At 43.3% G+C, this 21,067-nt stretch overlaps 1 protein-coding gene across 2 annotated transcripts in view; it reads right to left on the bottom strand.

The window, feature by feature from the left end:
* BBS5 (Bardet-Biedl syndrome 5) overlaps window positions 1–20,034 on the bottom strand; it is an 83,691-nt gene extending 63,657 nt beyond the window's left edge. The window contains exons 1-5 of one of the 2 annotated variants that reach the window (XR_004539590.1): window positions 19,695–20,034; window positions 19,029–19,111; window positions 8,440–8,505; window positions 7,967–8,016; window positions 6,918–7,045 (exon numbers count right to left, since the gene is read on the bottom strand). Coding sequence is in view for 1 of the 2 variants with exons in the window: in XM_033945923.1 (XP_033801814.1) it covers window positions 6,918–7,045; window positions 7,967–8,016; window positions 8,440–8,505; window positions 19,029–19,111; window positions 19,695–19,756 (389 nt within the window). In the remaining variant the exon portion in view is untranslated. The remainder of the gene's footprint in view (window positions 1–6,917; window positions 7,046–7,966; window positions 8,017–8,439; window positions 8,506–19,028; window positions 19,112–19,694) is intronic. The other variant, XM_033945923.1, reaches the window with a different exon arrangement.
* Between the last annotated feature and the right edge of the window lie 1,033 nt (window positions 20,035–21,067).

Below are 21,067 nucleotides of genomic sequence, written 5' to 3' on the forward strand. Positions count from 1 at the left end.
CTCCCGCCGCCAAGCAACCCCCATCCCTTTGTGCCTCCAATGACCCCGCCCTCTCCCCCTTAACTTATTTAGATGGCTGGCTGGAGGTATGACTACTCCCCTGGTCAGAACGCCCGCATCTTTAAAATGGTGGGTCTTCCCCTCCCCAGTGCATCCTAGGATGCACTAGGGAGGGGCCTGAGGCTCTGACTGGCCCAGGTTATTAAAGGACCCTACTATGGGATGCACCAGGAAGGAGCCTAAGGCTCTGACTGGCCTGGATGCCTAAGACCCCACCCATATGAGGGGACTTAAACAACCTGGGCCAATCAGAGCCTTAGGCCCCTCCTCGATGCATCAGGAGAGGGGCTTGAAGCTCTGATTAATCCAGGTTGTTTAAGGACCTTCCCACAAGTTGCACCGGGGAGGGGAAGATCCACCATTTTGAAGAGGTAGGCCTGCTGGCTGGAGGAAGTAGGCATCCCTCTGGCCAGCCATCTAAGTAAGGTAAGGGGAAGAAGGCGGGGGTCTTTGAAGGCACGAGGATGGAGTTGCATGGCAGTGGGAGAGAGTAGGCATCTCTCCCACTATCGAGGTGGTGTATTGCTTAGTGGCATGAGACAGTGGGCATCTGCCGCTGGGGAGGGGGTATTTGCAGTGAGAGAGAGTGGACATCTCTTCCATTGCCAAAGGTGTGTTGCTTGGCGGTGGAAGTGAGATGCAGCACATAAGACACGACTTTTCTCCCACAAAACTACTATAATTCATAAGACACGGCTATAACACATGCGCTCAAGAAGCACATTTTTACCACACTCCCTAAAAAAACCAAAAAAAACCACACAACTAAAATTTAAGCGAATCATGTAATTTTTATTTTGTTTCATTAGCCATAGTCAAAACACATGCCACAAGATGCACTTTTAACCACTGTACCAGCACCCTCGGACCAGTTGTTGATTTTTTGTCGTCGAAAGTTGATGCTGTGCTTGGAGAATGACTTGGCGATGTTTAAGAATCCACAGGAGTGCTCGTTTCAATATTCAAGAGCCGATTTGCATGGCAGTGTCAGAGACTGCTAGAATGCTTGCTAAAGACAGTGATAAGCTGTTTTGATAATTTGCTGCTGGGGGCGTGGCCTGACTGCCGCGGAGACCACACGTATGGCATAACTGCTCCGCTTCACTCACGCTTAAAACGAGCATAAACAGTGCTTTTTCCACACTAATATTGCGATTTTCACCAAGACCTTGTTGCCTGGATCCCCTATGTCGCCTCCAAAACCGGCGAAAAACGAGACCGCTTCACCCGCGCCGCTCGGAGGGAAGAGGCTGAAACCTGATCCGAGCACGCCGGAGAAAATGGCGCCGAAAACCGACGAGGCTTCACTAGACCTGCTCCTGAAAGAAGTAAGATCGATCAGGGGCATAATACAGGAGCAGGTTGAAGAAACTAAGCTTTTAAGGGGAGAAATAGAGGCACTTAACTCACAATTTGTGGATGCTCGTCATCGATTGGATGCACTAGAAGAAAAAACGTCTGCCATTCCTTCACTACACGAAACGGTAACTAAACATGACAAACTGATTACTACTTTACAGAGAGACTATGAAGATCTTTCTAATCGCAGCAGAAGATCCAATGTAAGAATTATTGGGCTGCCTGAATCATTGGAGGGCTCTGATATGGCTTCCTTTCTTTCTACCTTCCTGCCTGCTACCCTGGGGCTTGTCTTTTCACCTCCACTAGAAATAGAGCGTGCTCACCGCGTGCCATCTCACCTCTCTCCACATGCCACTTCTCCCAGACCCATAGTGGCTAAGATGCTCAGATTTTAGCACGTGCTGCAAATTCTCACAGCAGCAAAATCTAAATCTCAGCTCTTACATCAAGGCAGGAAGTTCTTCATTGTTCCAGATCTCGCAAAAACCACAGCTTTGAAGAGAAAAGCATTTCTTTCCCACCGGCAGGAGCTTAAAGACATTGGAGCCAAATATGGTCTTATGTACCCTGCCAGGATGAAAGTAACTTACAATAACCGTACTACCTCCTACACTGATCCTGAGGAATTGGCTGCATTCCTGGATTCTTTGAAAATGAACTGACATGCTGTGCTGCTGATGACTTTGTTTGCCTCTGTTTCTGATGTTATAAATTGCATATACATAATTGTATAATTCACTGTTACTCACTGTTCGTGTGGATAAGCACACCACTCTCAGGTTTCTCAAATTGAGGGGGTGTGGAGTAGTGCAAGTTGTTCCTTATGTGTTACTTCTCCGTGCTCACAGGAGCACCCTTAAACTGTTTCATCTCATGCATGATAGTATGGTCTTTCTTTTTTCTGACCTTGTATCATGCTGTCATTGCTAGTCTACTTACTCTTATTCTTATGCTCTCTTTATTTCCTCTCTCTGGCAGGAGTGTCTACCTGGTATCCTGGTTACATTATTTGTCTTTTTCCCATAAAGGTGATATTTACTATGTCCTAACACCGCTTGCAACAGAATATGGCTGATTTACATGTCTTTTCTTTTAATGTGAACAGTTTGAACCATCCCATTAAAAGGAAAAAGATAGCTAACTATGTGTTTAATAAACATCCTGATGTGATTTATTTGCAGGAGACCCACCTCCCGCCTGCTGCCGCCTCAAAATTTAAGTTGAAGGGATATTCCACTCATTTGTATTCCCCTGCAACTCAGAGGAAGAAAAATGGGATATCAATACTTCTCAGCGAAAAGCTATCCCCAGTTATTTACTCTGTTAAAACACTCTGACGGAAGGTGGTGTCTGGTACATGCTGCGTTGCACTCAGTAGATTTTGTGCTCCTTAATATTTACGCTCCTGTTTTGGATCATCCGGACTTTTTCAAAGATCTTCAGCTGGCGTTAGTTGAATATAGCTCTTGCTCTCTGATATTGGGCGGTGACTTCAACCAAATTCAGGACATTTATATAGATCGATCATCCTCTTGCAGACCCTCAAAGTCCAGATCTTTCGCAGCCCTACATGCTTTAATGGAAGCCTTCTCCCTTGTAGATCCATGGCGTTTACTGCACCCGAAAGGTAGAGATTATTCTCACTTCTCACCACCGCACAACACTTACTCAAAAATTGATTTCTTTCTTCTTTCCCCCTCACTCATTCAGGACGTAACAAATACTATCATACATCTAATATCTCTTACAGACCATGCAGCCATTTCCTTACACTTAACTATCTCTGCCCCATGCAAAGAATCTCCCTCTTGGCGACTTAACAATGCCTTACTTTTAGATGATGCAATAGTGGACAAAATCAAATCTTTTACCACGGAATTTTTTGAAATTAACACCAAAGATTCAGAAACCTGTCCTGCTATTGTTTGGGAAGCCTACAAAGCCTCTCTCAGAGGTGAATTGATTAAACTTGCTTCCTGGAAAAAAAACCAATCCATACAATAAGAAAAAGAATTGGAAATCTCTATCAAAAACTTAGAACTACAACATATGTCCACTCATTTGCATGATCCATCCGTGTTCCAACGCATTCAAAATCTTAAATATGAATATAATACTCTGGTTTCCTGTACGGCACGGCGTGACATTTTCATTTCCTCCTCCGGTCACTATATGGGAGATAATCTTATGGGTCGCCCTTTAGCTAGGTATCTTAAAACTAAATCAAAACGTTTGCACATCTCAGCTGTTCAAGACTCATCAGGACAATTAGCTAGAACCAGATCTCTGATTTCTTCCCAATTTGAAAAATTTTATACTGCTCTATATCAATCTGAGCTTTCAGCCCCTGAATCGGACATAGACTCTTTCCTCGCCTCCTTAACTCACCCGACTATATCGGAATTTATTAAAACAAAACTAGACGCTCCCATCACCACGTCTGAGATTGAAACTGCTATATCCTCCTTACCCACTGGGAAAGCCCCAGGTCCGGATGGCTTTACTAACGAGTTTTTCAAAAGCTTCCGAGCTCTCTTGGCGCCTCAACTCCTCACGTATTATGATTTTCTCCACTCCACTCTGGATAAACAGTTTAATTTCGCTGAGGCCACTATTGTAGTTATTCCTAAACCAGAGCGCGATGCTACTTTGGTTAAAAATTTTCGTCCTATCTCTCTCCTTAATTTGGATTACAAAATTATGGCAAAACTACTCGCATTAAGACTCACCATAGTGATCCCAACCCTTGTACATAAAGATCAAACAGGATTCATCAAACAAAGATACATAGGAGATAATTTACGCTTATTTCACCATATCAATGCTCACACCAAAACATTATCGGATCCTGTGATTGGTCTAGCCATTGATGCTGAGAAAGCCTTCGACCAAGTGGAGTGGCCATTCTTATTCCGAGTACTGAAATGGTACAATTTTGGTCCTTTCTTCACAGACTGGATAGAAACACTATATAGACAACCCACAGCTCGTATTCTGATTAACAACTCTCTCTCTAATAAATTCCCCCTTCATAGAGGCACCCGTCAAGGCTGTCCCCTTTCACCATTGTTATTTGATTTAGCGTTGGAACCTCTCCTGTCAGCTATCCGACAATGTCCCTTAATTAAGGGTATCCCCTCGTCCAGTCGAGACATTAAATTAGCAGCCTATGCTGACGATGTCCTTCTCTTTCTCAGAGATCCTCTTGTCTCCTTGCCTCATCTTATCAACACTGTTTCTCAATACTCTCAACTCTCTGGATATTCTGTTAATTGGGAGAAATCAGAGATCTTTCCTCTCAATGACCATATCTCCTCCTCAGATCTGGCTCAATTTCCTTTTTCATGGTCACAGGGAGCTGTGAAATATTTGGGGGTCCTAATTCATAAAGATCCAGTACACGCCCAGGATCTTAACATATCCAAAATCAAAAATTTAGTTTCAAACACTACAACTCGTTGGTCCCCACTTTATTTGTCATGGTGGGGTAGAATAGCCTCCATTAAAATGACTCTAGCCCCACAAATTAATTACACCCTTTCCATGCTTCCCCTCCTATGCCGGAAAACATAATTTCATTGGCTTAATATGAAAATCTCAGAATTTATTTGGAACAAGAAAAAACCCCGTATTGCTCTCGCCAAGCTGAAGGCCTCTAAGATTAATGGCGGCTTAAATTTACCAGATTTTTATTATTATTATATTGCATCTTTAGCCAAATATGGAGCTCATTGGATCGTTGATTCTAATCCTCAGGATCAACCAGCATGGTTCGAAATGGAACGCTTTTTATGTGCACCACTGCACATCTCCTGCTTCCTTATAGTGTCAGTACCTAGACACTTGAGAAAGTATTCTTTGTTGAGTGCAACGCAGCATGCTTTTCATCTTCTTGATGCAACGGCTGAGATCTCTGTTAGTGAAAGCCCACTCATGTCCCTTTGGAATAATTCTAAAATTCAAAATAAAGGTAGATCCCTCTCATGGAAGAGGTGGCAGCGGGCGGGTGTAGGGTTTGCTTATCAATTGATCTCCTCCACCTCATTCTTTCCTTTTGATATTTTTTGTTCTGCATACTCACTTCCATCCTCTGTACATTCCCAATGGCTTATGCTTACTGGAATACTGTCTAAAGTACATATGCGCCCTGACTTTATGACCTCTATCCACACTGTTCGCCACTGGTCTACTCTGGCTTTAATGAAGGGTAGGGCGATATCTCTTTTTTATAGTATTCTAAGAGATCACACTTTCACCTCAATCAATGAACCATTGGGACTCGATTCTGCAGACTACGCTTTCTGATATAGATTGGGAACTTTTCTGGTCCTCCACAAATCGTCCTCTCTTATCTTCCAGAGTCTCGCAATCAATGTTCTTCGTTATGTGGAATGCAGTATGGACCCCATTTCGTATGTGGAAAGCGAAGCTAAAACAAGACTCTACCTGCTGGAACTGTTTGAAAGAGTCTGGAACTCTTGATCACATGCTTTTTCATTGCACTATGGTTCATTCCTTCTGGATTCGTATTTGGGACACTATAAAATCTATTACTAAGTGTTCAGAAGAGATTTCCATGGACATTGTAATTCTTCGTTCTCAACACCCTTGTTTCGCACAATCAAACTGTCCACCTAAACTCATTGACGCCATGTTTGTAACAGCTCTTATGCATATTCTGAAAAACTGGAAATCATCCTTGCTACTTGACTACACCTTTTGGTGGAACTCTCTGAGCATGTACCACAAATTTGAATCTTATGCATACGAGAAGAACATGATTTCTCGACTCTCCACAAACATGGTGCGAAATAAATCACCTTGGTCATACTTAGATTCATATGTTCATTCTGCCCCGTAGACACTTCTGCCTCTCTATCTATCTATCTCTCTCTTTCTCTTTTTCTCTCTCTTTCTTTTCCTCTCTCTTATTTCACTCTCCCTGCTTTTCTGCCTTTCATATATCTTCTATTAGCAGTTCCACATACCCTGGATTCTTTTTACTAATCTGGTTGTATGTAAATGACTGTAGATATGGACTTTTTCTACACCAATGTTTCTTGTTCAGATTTTGTGTGTTTGAACTGCTTTCTGTATATTTCTTATAATATTCAATAAAAATTATTGAACTAAAAAAAAAAAAAAAGATAATTTGCTGCTAAAATGCATGCAGGCTAAACTGGCTGGAACCAGTTTAGCAACTGTTTTAAAGGCAACCTTAAGTTTTGAGAATCTGGCCCTAAGTGAGAAAAACTTGAAGGCTATGATTTTTTCTAGTATAATTTAATGAAAATACTGAACTGTATTGAAATTCTGGATAATAATTAGCAAAAATATTGTTTAAATGTTGTCAAATAAACTTGCAAAATTTGAAATTCTTTTGTGAATTTTGAATTTTTTTGCATAGAATTCTGCCAGGAGTTATCTAGTTCATATGATCCATACTTTAAATACAAACCGTAAGATACATAAAGCATACAAAATACTGTAGCTACCTGTGAACAGCAATGACAGAAGTGAAGAGCCGAGGACTTCCAGGAACCAGATTGGTAAAGATGAACTCAAAGCGAGTATTATTACATTTGGTTAATATATACAGAGCCTCAGTCTGGCCACGTAATTTCTGTAAGAATAAGTTGCCAATAACACCAAAGAAAAACCTAATGCCATTAAATTTGATTAATTAGACAATGCAAATAGAGGTGGACAGCAGAAGGCTAAACAACTGGACAAGTTGGGATACCAAAGAAATAACATTTTAGAATACAAGAGTGTTGCTTAGGGATTTTGTAACTTTTTATGTACTAAGGGGGGAATTCATGAAAGGGTGTTAGTACAAAGTAAATAAGATCAGGCAGAACACATTTAAATGATTTTGTACATAATCTTGAACTAATGCGTTAGTGCATACATACAATCGCCATTATTGCATGCTAACCACTAAAGATGCTTATTATATTCCTTTGGGCATCTCTTAATGGTTAGCAGGTTCTAACATACTTAATGACCTTTCATGAATTGCCCTTTAAATGACATGTCAAAAATTTACATGTCAAGTGCTGTGATAGGATTTACACTCCATAGAAAATATATAGGCGCTAATCTGAATGGTTACTTTTTCTCCAGTTTTCTTGATTTGTTTATGTGATGATCTCAGACCATGAACCAGTAAATGCTGTCCAATAAATACCAGGAAGGTGGTGAAGGAGAAGTAGGGTTACCTATAGTATTATCAAACATTTAAAATCTTCCACTTTGTTTTAGACAGGCTGGGGATTACTACTTCCTAATAAGCATCAGATACGTTGGAGTTTTTAAAATGTGAAAAAAAACAAATAAGGATGTCTATACAATAGTTCAAAGTGAACAAGACCAGGCAGAACACATTTAAATGATTTTGCACATAAGCATGATTATCATCCTCATGTCTCCTTTTGGCCATGACCTGGAATGATAGGGATTCAAACAGGTATAAAGTATAGTACCTGGACTCAGATATCAGGAGTTCCTCCCCCCCCCCCCCTTCCGATTGCTTCATACTTACTGAATTAGCAGTTCTTGTAGTAATATTTATAATGCAGTTGTAGCCAACAGCTGAAAACAAATAATGAAGAATGTTTTTTAAAATGTGTAATATTTAATTTCATAAAGGCTGGTGAAATTATGACAGAAAAATGGGTCAGCTGCCTCTCTCTTTCCCTCTCTTCCCACCCTCCAGCCTGGTCAGCTGCTTCTCTCTTTCCCTCTCTTCCCACCCCCCTACCCTGGTCAGCCATCTCTCTTCCCACCCCCAGTTCATACAGCAGCCTCTCTCTTTCCCTCTCTTCCCACCCCCCAGCCCATGCAACATCAAATCCCCAAGTTTTCTTTAAATCTGATGCAACTTTTGCCATACCACCTGTCTTATTAGACACTTCATGCACCCAGCACTGTTATACAGCATTTGATACTGTTTATGTATATATGTATATGTGAGTGCTTGATACGTTATTACTTTTAATATTAGAAAGTACTTACCAAGGTTGACTCGTGGTAATGCTATGGAATGCCAAACAATCCGTAAATTTGTCACCAGTAGTCTACCTAAAAGAGAAATAAATATTCTTAACAAATCAAAAACTAATCCAAACTCAAAGTACTGTGTAATAAAAAACAACCCCCCCCACCCACACAGAAGACACCCTTTAAATAAGGCTAATACTTGAAATTTTTTTCAGAAAATGTTGACAAGAGCCCCTTCCCAAACTATTTCTTAGTTGATTTCAACACAACCATTGCTTAATACCAAATTTAGAATAGCTGTACTAACTAGGTTCTTCAAAATGTCCCTTGCATGTTGGCCTTTGCTTCCTTTCAAAGCCTAATTTCAGAGCCTATATTCTGCTCTAATAGTTTTAGAGGCCTGGGCTGTGCAAGGGTATTCAGTTCAACCTTCAGTCTTATGCCCCTGAATTAACTTTCAGGCTCCTAACATGCCCCCAAGACATCATATTTTCAAATATTAAATAATGCATTTGTGTGTGTGACATTTACAAAAATATTGAAGGCAATTCTCAAAAGTCATTTATCCAGTCAAATGAGCTATTTGAAAATGGTTCACCCTTCCTGCAGGTAAAAGGATATACTGTATTCGTGGATTTTGTTGTTTTTTTTTTTAGCTTGTGTGCTTTGCTTTCACTGCAGCTCTTCTTTGCTGCCACCCAGAAGCAAATGCTCTAAAGCAGGGGTCTCAAAGACCCTCCTTGAGGGCCACAATCCAGTCGGGTTTTCAGGATTTCCCCAATGAATATGCATGAAATCTATGTGCATACACTGCTTTCAATGCATATTCATTGGGGAAATCCTGAAAACCCTGGATTACGGCCCTCAAGGAGGGACTTTGAGATCCCTGCTCTAAAGTGACCACTTAGTAATGTCCAATGATTGTCCAATGATCCAGTCCTGATGAAGGCCTCTTTTATATAAATGGATAAATTAGTTCTTATTTGCTAATTTTCTTTTCTTGAGTTCTTCAAGACTTGTCCAGATGCTTGGGTCTATGCTGTCCTACCAGCAGGTAGAGATTGAGAACTACTGAGCTGTGATGTTATCACTGGCTAGTCAGCATTTATCATAACAAAGAATAGCAAAGGCAAATAAAAGGAAAACGATTTGCCTTGGTACTAATGAACCGTTAAACAGAGAACCACTAATGAAGGATAAAGCTCTCCAAATTAAAGGATCTAACAGGAACAACTACTAGCCAAAATCAGAAAGAAAACAAACTGATGCTAAGAACCATAGGGGGTAGGTGGGTGGGTTCTGGACTAGTCTCGAGGGACTCAAGGAAAAAAAAAATTGGCAGATAAGAACGAATTTACTTTCCCTTATCATCCCACCAGACTAGTACAATTGCATGGGATGTTCCAAAGTAGTATTTACTGAGAGAGTGGGGCACTGAAATCTCTGCCGCTAACACTTTGGCCACAAGAGTCACATCACTGAGAATGAACATCCAATCTGTAGTGATAGACAAAATAATGCATAGATTTCCAGATTGCTGCTTTGCAAATTTAATGAGGATGAACTAAGAAGTGCCCCACATGAGATTGAACCTTTGTAGAATGAGCTTCAAAAATTCTGGAACTGGGTGACCATGGAGAAAATATGCAGAAGAAATAGCCTCTTTAACTCAATGAATGATTGTACAAATTGGATGTGGATGCATATTGAAGTATTTGAAGAGTGTGGTTGCAAGAAAAAAATCAGATAAGCTCTTTACTTTTTGGTGGAGCATCCCTAGTACTGGCCAAAATTCAAGGAGTAGCAACATTCCATGATCCGAACTGGCTTCTTGCCTGAACCAGGTTTCTTCACTGCACACGCCAGTGCTCTTCAATTATTGTAGCTTCCTTTCTCACTCAGCCTAGGGTTACCATGTTTAAAAAAAGAAAACCCCCAGACACATAACCCTACCCCGTTCTGCTCCAGCCCCGCCTGGCTCCTCCTACAGACCTGCCCCCCCATAGCTATGAGCTCCGGCCATGTCTGAAGGGCCTGGAGCATGCCGGATGCATGTGACATCATTCATGCATGCTCAGAGGCAGTCCAGATGCGGCCAGAGCTGGTATTGACTTTTCAAAGCCCAGACAAATGCCGGGTTTTGGAAAGCTTGTCTGGGAGCCCGGACAATCTTCTAAAAAGAGAGCATGTCTGGGTTTTCCCGGACACCAGGTAACCCTAACTCAGCCTTTCTCTACAGACCCAGGGCACTGTGGGCTAAACAGTACCCAGGTGGGGAAGAGGAGTGAGTAATAAACCTAGATTACTTCCCTCTGGCCCAAACTGCATAACTCCAGTTATTATACCCTTTCAACCACAGGGTCTGAGGCATGATGGGGACAGACAGTTCTCAGAACAAAAGAGAAATAAAACTAGTTCTCAAGGCTGGGTTATTAACTTTAACTCTGTTTTATCTTTTCTCATCTGTTCCCAAATGAATGTCCATAGCTTCCTCGTTTCCTTGGCTAGCAAGAGCACTACTTATCCATTCCACTTCTGTCTTAGCAGGGCAAAAGTACCTTCAAGTGCCAGGTCCTCCAAGTCCTCTTCAGCATCAGGCATTTCCACCTCCAAACTCTCTGAGGAACTGGTATTCCTCTCTAAGCTCCCTCCTTGGAAGCTCCTTCCCAGGTTTTTATGCTTCCCTCTCAGTATGGGACGGGGAACCTCCTGGTAAACTTTCTCTCCCCTCAGGGGCATGTCGGGGGGGGGGGGGGGGGGGGGTGTTTCTTACAGCTGCTAATTACCTTGGGAAACTGTGTACCTCTCTTTTTTCTCCCCTGGTAAACTTCCACCCAGAGCTCAGTTTGAATGAGGGATTTTTTTCCTGCCTATCGGCTGTTTCTTACCATTGTTGCCAGAAGATGTGGTAAGAGCAGTTAATGTAGCTAGTTTAAAAAAATGTTTTGACAAGTTTCTGGAGGAAAAGTTCATAAACCGCTGTTGAGACAGACATGGGAGAAATCACTGCTTGTCCTGGATCGTTGGCATGGAATGCTGATACTATTTGGGGTTTTGCCAGGTACTTGCGACCTGGATTGGCCTCCTTGAAGATGGGATACTGGGCTAGATGGACCACCGGTTTGATCCAGTAAGGCTATTCTTATGTTCTTCACCTTGCCCTTTTTATAAGCTCCTGGAGCATTAGGGGCATCTTGGCACGGAATATAGATTACCGGTTCACCCCTATCTGAAGGAACATGGGTTTCAGGTAGAGAACGACATGGTGAGATGTTCCCGTGGCTAATCGCATGTGACCGCAGTTAAACACAGGGCAGGAACAGGTAAAATTTATATCTGTTCACTGATGGCATGGGGACAAACCTTTTAACCACTCCTTGAAGTGGTAAAAGGCTTTGTTCCCGTGGGGAACCCCACCCACCGCAGCTCCTCAATATCTGACTATCGTGGGTCTGGGGGCTCCAGCCAGCCCCTCACTTGTGGGTCCAGCATCTCCAGCCCACCAACCTCCCACTTGTGGGTCCGGCAACTCCAGCAGGTCCAGCCAGCTTCCCTCCCTGCCTGCCGCTGGCACACACCTCGCAGAACGAGCTGATCTCTACAGGGCTGCTGGACTGTGCTCGCAGCCTTTCCTCTGCCAGGCTCCTCTTTATGATGCAACTTCTATTTTTTGCAAATAAAGGAAGTTGCGTCATGAGGAGGAGCCCGGCAGAGGAAAGGCCATGAGCATTGTCGAGCAAGCATGTGTTTGATGGCTTGCTCTGCATGATTTGTGCCAGTGGCAGGAAGGGAGGGAGCGAAGCCATCTGGACCTGCAAGCTAGTGCTGCCCGATTTGCCTCTCAGTCTCCCAGTTTAAAAACTTATTAAGGAATGTGGAGGATCGCTGGTGCACTTCCCCTCTGCCACAGTCCTGCCAAATTTCAGACTATTTCTCAAGCTTCTCTAGGTCATTCCTCATGTTATTTATACCATCAGGGGTGTCTACTATATTGCAGATTTTGGTATCATCTGCAAAGAGGCAAATTTTATCTAATAACCCTTTAGCAATATCACTTACAAAAATGTAAGAAGAACAGTCCCAAGAACTGAACCTTGAGGCACACCACTGGTTAACATCCTTTCGTTTATTGGTACAGTCTTCTATCTTAAGTATTCTTGATTACTGTAACATTATATACCTAGGTGCTTACAAGAAAATTTTCAAAAAATTGTGAGTGATTCAGAATACTGCCGTTCGCCTCATTTTTGGTTTAAAAATATGGGAGCATATCACTCCTTTTTATTTGAAACTCCATTGGTTGCCAATAGAGTCGAGAATTCTGTTCAAATTTTCTTGTATTTGTTATAAATCAGTTTCGGGTTTGTTACCAGGTTATCTTTTGTCTCATTTTTCTTTGAGTCACACCAAAAAAACCACACGTAGAGTGCACTTGTTTTCATATCCCTCCATAAAATCCTGTCGTTATAAGAAGTTCCTTGAAAGAACCTTCTCATTTCAAGCCGCTAAACTGAATGTATGGCTTGGAAAAATTATGTTAGAGGTCTCTTCCTATCTTGATTTTAGAAAATTGTTAAAGACTCAACTCTTTGATAGGCTGGTATCTTAATGCATTCTGCTTCATTTTTTTAATCAAGTTCCTTATATTCAACTTGATGTATTTTAACTGTTCTATGTATTACTTCTTTCCCTGCCATGCCGGTATTTTATTGCCTGTCTGGCTGGCATTTAACAGTTCTTTTTAAACTGTCAACAATGCTTCCCCAATTTTAAATTGTTGTTTTCTTTTCTGCATTATGTTGTAAATGCTTTCTGTCTTTATCTGTTTTTAAGTCCATTATTCTAATTTGTATTTTATCTGTATCCCATGTCTTAGCTCACCTTGTTGTGAACCGCCTAGAACTTTTTCGGTATGACGGTATATAAGAATAAAATTATTATTATTTCCTCAGAGCGATCTCCATTGACCACGCTAGCGGGGTTAACGCGTGCGACTTTTCATCACGCGCTAAACCCCGTGCTGGCCAAAAACTACCGCCTGCTCAAGAGGAGGTGGTAGCGGCTAGCGCGTCCGGCGGTTTAGCGTGCGTTAAACTGCTAACATAGAAACATAGAAACATAGAAATAGACGGCAGATAAGGGCCCACGGCCCATCCAGTCTGCCCACCTTAATGTCCCTCCCCTACCTTTGCCCTGTGAATAGATCCCATGTGCCGATCCCATTTTGCCTTAAAATCAGGCACGCTGCTGGCCTCAATCACCTGTAGTGGCAGACTATTCCAGCGATCAACCACTCTTTCAGTGAAAAAGAATTTCCTGGTATCACCTCGTAGTTTCCCGCCCCTGATTTTCAACGGATGCCCTCTTGTTGTCGTGGGACCCTTGAAAAAGAAGATATCTTCCTCCGCCTCAATGCGGCCCGTAAGATACTTGAACGTCTCGATCATGTCCCCCCTCTCTCTGCGCTCCTCGAGCGAGTATAGCTGTAATTTGTCAAGCCGTTTTTCGTATGGTAGATCCTTGAGTCCCGAGACCATCCGGGTGGCCATTCTTTGCACCGACTCCAGTCTCAGCACATCTTTGCGATAATGCGGCCTCCAGAATTGCACACAGTATTCCAGGTGGGGCCTCACCATGGATCTATACAATGGCATAATGACGTCCGCCTTACGACTGACGAAACCCCTTCGTATGCAGCCCATGATTTGTCTTGCCTTGGACGAAGCCTGCTCCACTTGATTGGCAGACTTCATGTCCTCACTGACGATTACCCCCAAGTCTCGTTCTGCTACCGTTTTTGCTAGGATCTCGCCATTAAGGGTATAAGACTTGCATGGATTCTGGCTGCCCAGGTGCATAACTTTGCATTTTTTGGCATTGAAGTTGAGTTGCCATGTCCTAGACCATCGCTCCAGTAGGAGTAGGTCGTGCATCATGTTGTCGGGCACTGAATCTTCGTCTGTTGTGCATTTGCCCACTACATTACTCAGTTTGGCGTCATCGGCGAATAATGTTATTTTACCTCGTAGCCCTTCTGCCAAGTCTCTTATAAAGATGTTGAATAGGATTGGGCCCAAGACTGAGCCCTGTGGTACTCCACTAATCACCTCCGTCATTTCGGAGGGGGTGCCATTCACCACCACCCTTTGGAGCCTACCTCCAAGCCAGCTCCCAACCCATTTCGTCAATGTGTTACCTAATCCTATAGAACTCATCTTGCTCAGTAACCTGCGGTGCGGTACGCTATCGAATGCTTTGCTAAAGTCCAGGTACACGATGTCCAGGGACTCCCCAATATCCAGCTTCCCCGTCACCCAGTCAAAGAAGCTGATCAGGTTGGATTGGCAGGATCTCCCCTTAGTAAATCCATGTTGTCGGGGATCCCTTAGATTCTCCTCATCCAGGATCTTATCTAATTGGTGTTTGATTAGAGTTTCCATTAGTTTGCTCACTATCGATGTTAGACTCACTGGTCTGTAGTTTGCTGTCTCCATCTTGGAGCCTTTCTTGTGGAGTGGAATGACGTTAGCCGTCCTCCAGTCCAACGGGACGCTGCCTGTACTAAGGGAGAGGTTGAAGAGCGCGGACAGTGGCTCCGCCAAGACATCACTCAGCTCCCTAAGCACCCTGGGGTGCAAGTTGTCCGGCCCCATTGCTTTGTTAACCTTGAGCCTTGACAGCTCACCGTAGACACTGCTGGGCGTAAACTCAAAGTTACTAAACGGGTCAACTGAGCCAACCCTTGTCTGTAGCTGAGGGCCGAGCCCTGGCGCTTCTCGGGTGAAGACTGAGCAGAAGTATTCATTTAATAGTTGGGCTTTTTCCGAATCCTTTTCCACATAGTCTCCGTCTGGTTTCCTAAGACGTACAATCCCGCCTGAGTTTTTTCTTCTATCACCGATATACCTGAAGAAGGATTTATCTCCCTTCTGGATGTTCTTTGCTAGAGACTCCTCCATGAGGAATTTAGCCTCCCTGACTGCTGTTTTGACTGCTTTTGATTTGGCCAGGTAGTCTGCTCTAGAGTCCTGCTTCCCCGATTGTTTGTAAGAGATGAATGCTTTTTTCTTCTCCTTGATCAGGTCTGAGATCTCCGCAGTAAACCACTGTGGCTTATTGTTCCTTCGCCGTTTACTTACTGATTTTACATAGCGGTTTGTTGCTTCTTGTATGGTTGCTTTCAAAGTCGACCACATGTCTTCCACGTTATCGGTTTCTTCTTGGCTTTGTAGCGCCTGGTGAACGAAGTCTCCCATTTCTTTGAAATTTGTTTCCTTGAATTTGAGGACTTTGGTTAGTGTAGTAGATTTAGTGAAACCTTTCCTGATATTAAACCATACCATGTTGTGGTCACTGGAGGCCAATGTGTCGCCCACCGAGACCTCTGTGACACTTTCTCCATTGGTAAGTATCAGGTCCAGTATTGCCTGATCCCTTGTCGGTTCCAACACCAGTTGCCTGAGGCTTGCTCCTTTCATAGAGTTTAATAGCCTCCTGCTGCTGCCGGAAGCAGAGGTAAGTGTAACCCAATCCACATCAGGCATGTTGAAGTCACCTAGCAATACTGTGTCCCCACGCAAGGTGATATTTTCTATATCTTCGATTATTTCCATATCCAGGTCATCCTGTTGTCTTGGGGGTCTGTAAATTACGCCAAGATACAAGCATTTGTCCTTCCCTCTGGCCAAATTAACCCAAAGGGATTCCCCAGTATACTGGACATCTGAGATTCTCGTAACCTTAATGTCATCTTTAGTATATAGTGCTACACCCCCTCCCATCCTACCCTCTCTGTCCCGGCGAAGCAAGTTGTAACCCGGTATGACCATGTCCCACCCGTGGGAGTCTGTGAGCCAGGTTTCGGATATCGCCACCACATCCAGGTCGGCATTCCTTATTTCTGTTTCCAATTCCAGGATCTTGTTTCCTAAACTGTGTGCGTTGACGTACATAGCCCTCCATGTTATATTTTTGTTACATCTCAGTGGGGCTATTCCTGTTTGAGCTATTTGAACACCTTTAGCATTGACTGTGTTATTTGTGCTTTCCTGAGGCTCAGAACCACAATGTGTACTCCCCATATACCCAGAACTACAGTGTGTACTCCCCCTAGACCCGGAATTACAATGTGACCCATAAATATGATGTGACCCTACTCTCGACTCAAAAGTGTGTGCACTCACCCCTGACCCAGAATTTCGGTGTCTACTTTCCTCAGCCTCATAAATGTATTGGCATTTTAGTTCGCCTGGTATATTGTTTGTGCCTGTACCCTCCCCCAACTTACCTAGTTTAAAGCCCTGTGGAGTAGGCGGGCTAGGCGGTGTCCAAGGACATTCTTCCCTCTTCTGGTTAGGTGTAGCCCGTCGTGTCCCTGTAGTCCTTGCAATGCTTCTCCATGGTGCAGAAACCCGAAGTTCATCTCCTTGCACCATCCTCGCAGCCAGTCATTCGCCCTTTGTATTCGATCCTCTCTGGCTCTGCCCTTGCCCCTTACTGGGAGAATCGAGGAGAAGACCACCTGCGCCTCCATCCTCCTCAGCTTCTCCCCCAGGGCCCTGAAGTCTTCAGGTATGCTGTCCGGGCTGCTCCTTGCGGTGTCGTTGGTTCCGACGTGGATTAGAACCATGGGGAAGTGGTCTCGGGGCTTGATGAGTCTGTCAATGCAAGCAGTGACATCCCGGATCCTTTGTAAAAGGAGCCCTATGCTGTCACCTTCCACTTAACCAGTTCCTGTCTCAATCTGTCACTCCAAGGGCTGCCATTCCAAGGGCACTCAGTTTATTTATTAGACGCCTCTGTGGAACACTGTCAAAGGCTTTGCTTAAAATCTAAATGCACTTCATCTAATGCTCTCCCTCTATCCAATTCTCTGGTCACCCAGTCATAGAAATTGATCAGATTTGCTGACAAGACTTGCCTCTAGTGAATCCATGTTACCTTGGGTCCTGTAATCCAATAGATTTCAGAAACTTCACTATTCTTTGCTTTATTACTTCTTCCTTACTTCCATTTTTGTGGAGAGAGACCTTATCTGCCCTACTCCAGTCCATCTGTCTGGGGGCAAAATAACTTTCAAAAAATTTAATGGAATGGGATGAAATTTGGCATGAGAGAAGCAGTAAAAATATATGAGCTCACATTGGACTAGGAGTTCCAGAGGTGTAAGCCTTCCTAAAATATGACCTAATGCATTTCTCTTAGAAAGTTGCAGTTTCTGTAGCACAAATAAAATTAAAAAGAACTGGATGAAAAATAGCCATGTAAAGATCCCCCCCCCCATAAAAAGCCATATACGGTTTGAAAATGGGTCAAACCAGACTGTGGCACCAGAAAAATGAGCACCCTAAAAATATTGCCGAGTGATTTTCTATGGAAAAGGAGTTTCAGCTTGAGTAGCATAGAAACTTTTGACTGAATGAACAAGCACATGGCAGTTTAAAAGTTGAATTTTCCACTTTTTCAAACCCTCAAACTATACTATTCACCAAAAACTTACCCTCTTTGCAAATGCCCTACCCAAAAATGGTCCCATAACCCAAAATCTACCCCCACATATGCACATCCATCACATCACATTGCAAACTGCCCCATTTCCAAATCCTTCCCCCTGGAAACTACCCTATCTCCAGAAACAGCCTTCTTAGGGCTACCATATGGCTCCAGAAAAAGGAGGACGGCTTGAGACATCTGGTTTTTACTTCCATTGCTTTCAAGGGAAGTAAATCCCAGATGTCTTAATCTGTCCTCCTTTTTCTAGAATTCAAAAAATAATCACCTTATTTCCACATAAATAAACAATCAAATACTTTTATGGTCACACAGTGACTCTAGATTTCTAAGTGAACACTCAGACCCATAACCAAACTCTAGTGAAAAGTCACAGAGTCACTTATAATAGAGACCATCCTTTTTCTGGAGCCATATGGTAATCCTAAGCCTCCTACAACTGCCCCACCACTCTGCATACTGCTCTCACACTCAAAATATATCCTCTGCAACTGACATACCACTCCAAAACTACTCCTACCCCCTAAAACTACCTCCTGCAAATTGCCCCTCTCAAACCCCCCCCAAAAAAACAGCCCAACTGCACTACTTCTCTGTAAACTTCTCCACCTGCAAAAGTACCTCCTGCAGCTGTTCCACTACCCTGTATACTGCCCTACCCCTAAAATAACTACAAACTACCCCACAACTCCATTATCCCATTCCAAAAGTAAGCCTAGCCACAATTGTCACAATACCCCAAAACCTATCTCACCAATCCACAAACTGGCCCCTCCAAAAAAGAAAAAAAACCTACCCAATTGCCCCACACCTCATACACTGTCCCTACCCACTAAACTATACCTGCAAATGGTCCTACACCTACAAATTATCTTCCCTGCAACTGACAATACCCCAGAAATTGCTTCAACTCCAAAATTTATCCCACTGAATCTGCTCCAACACATACATATACCACACACACATACATAGACACACACAAATATCTTCACCGCTCTCCTATACATATACAGACATTTTTACATGCAGATAGGGGTGGCAAGAATTCCACAAACTATGGTATGCATGCTTTTCCCACTCTTATCTAAAATTACCTCTGTCTCCATTGTTTCCTTTCGTATCTTCTATTGAGTCCAAACAGTCTATGAGGGTCTCCCCAGGTCTTGTTTTCATTTGCCTAAGAACAAAAATGAAGACTTTTCCAATTCCAAATGACAGAGCTTGCAGGGATGGGGGCAGAGTGAGTGATAAATTTGTCCCAGTGTCATTCTCTACTAAGCTCCCCTTCCAAATTTCTACATTGGGTTCCAGCATGTACGTATAACACTAGTCCTATTCCTTTAGGGATCTACTGGCTATTCCTAATGACTCAAACAGATACTGCCAGAGATAGAAGGTTTGGGCTCAAGCCTCAACAGGTTAATTATTGGTCTGTCTCAGCAATTTGGCATTTCTTATAGGCTTATGAATTGTGGTTCCAATATTGTGCTGTAGACTGAAAGGGTTCATAACAGGCGGAATAGAAAATTTTAAAATAAATTAAAAAAATACAGTATAACTTAGTGAATGTTACCCACCCGCAGAATGTTCTCACCACGCAGAAAATGTAGTGTGGCCTAAATATCTCTATGCCCCAACTCACCCTATCATCCCCTACTAAGAAATAGCGGCTAAAAATGGGGATAGCACAAAATCGGTGGAGATGAAAAGGAAGTAAGAGAACCGTAACTTTCCGACCACTAATGTAAAGAAACACTCACTGGGGTGAAATATCAAAGCGAACATCTCTGTCTTCCCACAACGCATCCAAAACTGATAACATGTCTCAGCCTTCTCTCTCTCCCCACCATCGATTAGAAGATTAAAAGGCTTGGCATAGCCGAAGCCCGTCACCATAGCAGCCCCAGTACGGCGCGCGGTAAGGGACAATCTGCTTTACCCTCCCGCTCCCGCTTTTCTCTGAGCTATTCGGCCGCTTCGGTGCACCTAGGGACGACATTAGGAGATGGTAGTCAGCGTCTTTTCGCGGGCTACGCGAGGTTAGGAATTGCGTGCTGAACCCTGTGGCCACCGTAGAAAAGATCCTGGCAATGTCGGGGAGATAAAGGAGGCCAGCTGGCGGGAAAATTGAGACGGGCCCCTTTTAACATCATCGCTCCCAAGGTAGTGGAGATTGGGGGGGGGGAGGGGGGCAGTTCCTGGCAGAATCTTAGATAGCAAGATTCTATGCTACCAATCCCAGGGACAGCAGTGACTTTCCCCATCTGTCTTAATAGATTATGGACTTTTCCCTCCAGGAAATTAGACACAAACAGAAAATACGAGATCTTGGTGACACACACAAAACACAGACATATCCTCAACAAATATGAAATAAGGAACCACATACCAATAATAGAGATAAAAAAGCAAGAAACTGAATTGGAAATTTGAAGAAGTCAGACTTCTTGTACAGCAATACTACTACTACTAGAAAAACAGACACAGGAAATGAAAGATAGAGAAGCACAATTCCTAAAGCTGACATATTCCAAGTAATAAATTCAGAATACTGTAAAAAAAAAAAAAAATTTGTACTTTTGTTGTCTGAGTATGTTATTTTTCCATTTGCTTTGGTTCCAGTATCTCTTCTGGATTTTTTCCGCCCAACTTGCTATCTGGGGTCTCATATCCATTTCACATCTCATCAACCTGTCCAGTACCTCCCTTCTCTGTCCCTGTCTCTATACTTCTCCATAGTCAGCACCTGCCCACTCAGGATCTCTATTCCTTAACTTTGTGTCCAGCATCAATCCTCTCCCTCTATTGTGTCCAGCATTTGCCCCTCTGTATCCCTCTACGCTCCTCCCATGCCCAGTACCTCTTCTCTAAGTCCATGTCCCTCCCCTTGACCAGCTTCTCCCAGATCTCTCCCCTTCTTTCCCACCCTACCATCTTATCTGTCTCTCCTTCCTCCCTCTCTCCCTCAGTCTTCTTTCTCTTCCCTCCACTCTCAGTCCAGTGTCTCTCTCCCTCCAATGATTATGGCATCTCTCACTCAGCCCCACTGCCTTGTGGTCTAGCATCTCTCTCTATTCTCCTCACCTCAGGACTAGCATCTTTCCCTCTCCATCTCCCAAGGGTATAACTTCTT

The sequence above is a fragment of the Geotrypetes seraphini genome, chromosome 5 (genome assembly GCF_902459505.1).
Source record: "Geotrypetes seraphini chromosome 5, aGeoSer1.1, whole genome shotgun sequence".
Taxonomy (NCBI): domain Eukaryota; kingdom Metazoa; phylum Chordata; class Amphibia; order Gymnophiona; family Dermophiidae; genus Geotrypetes; species Geotrypetes seraphini.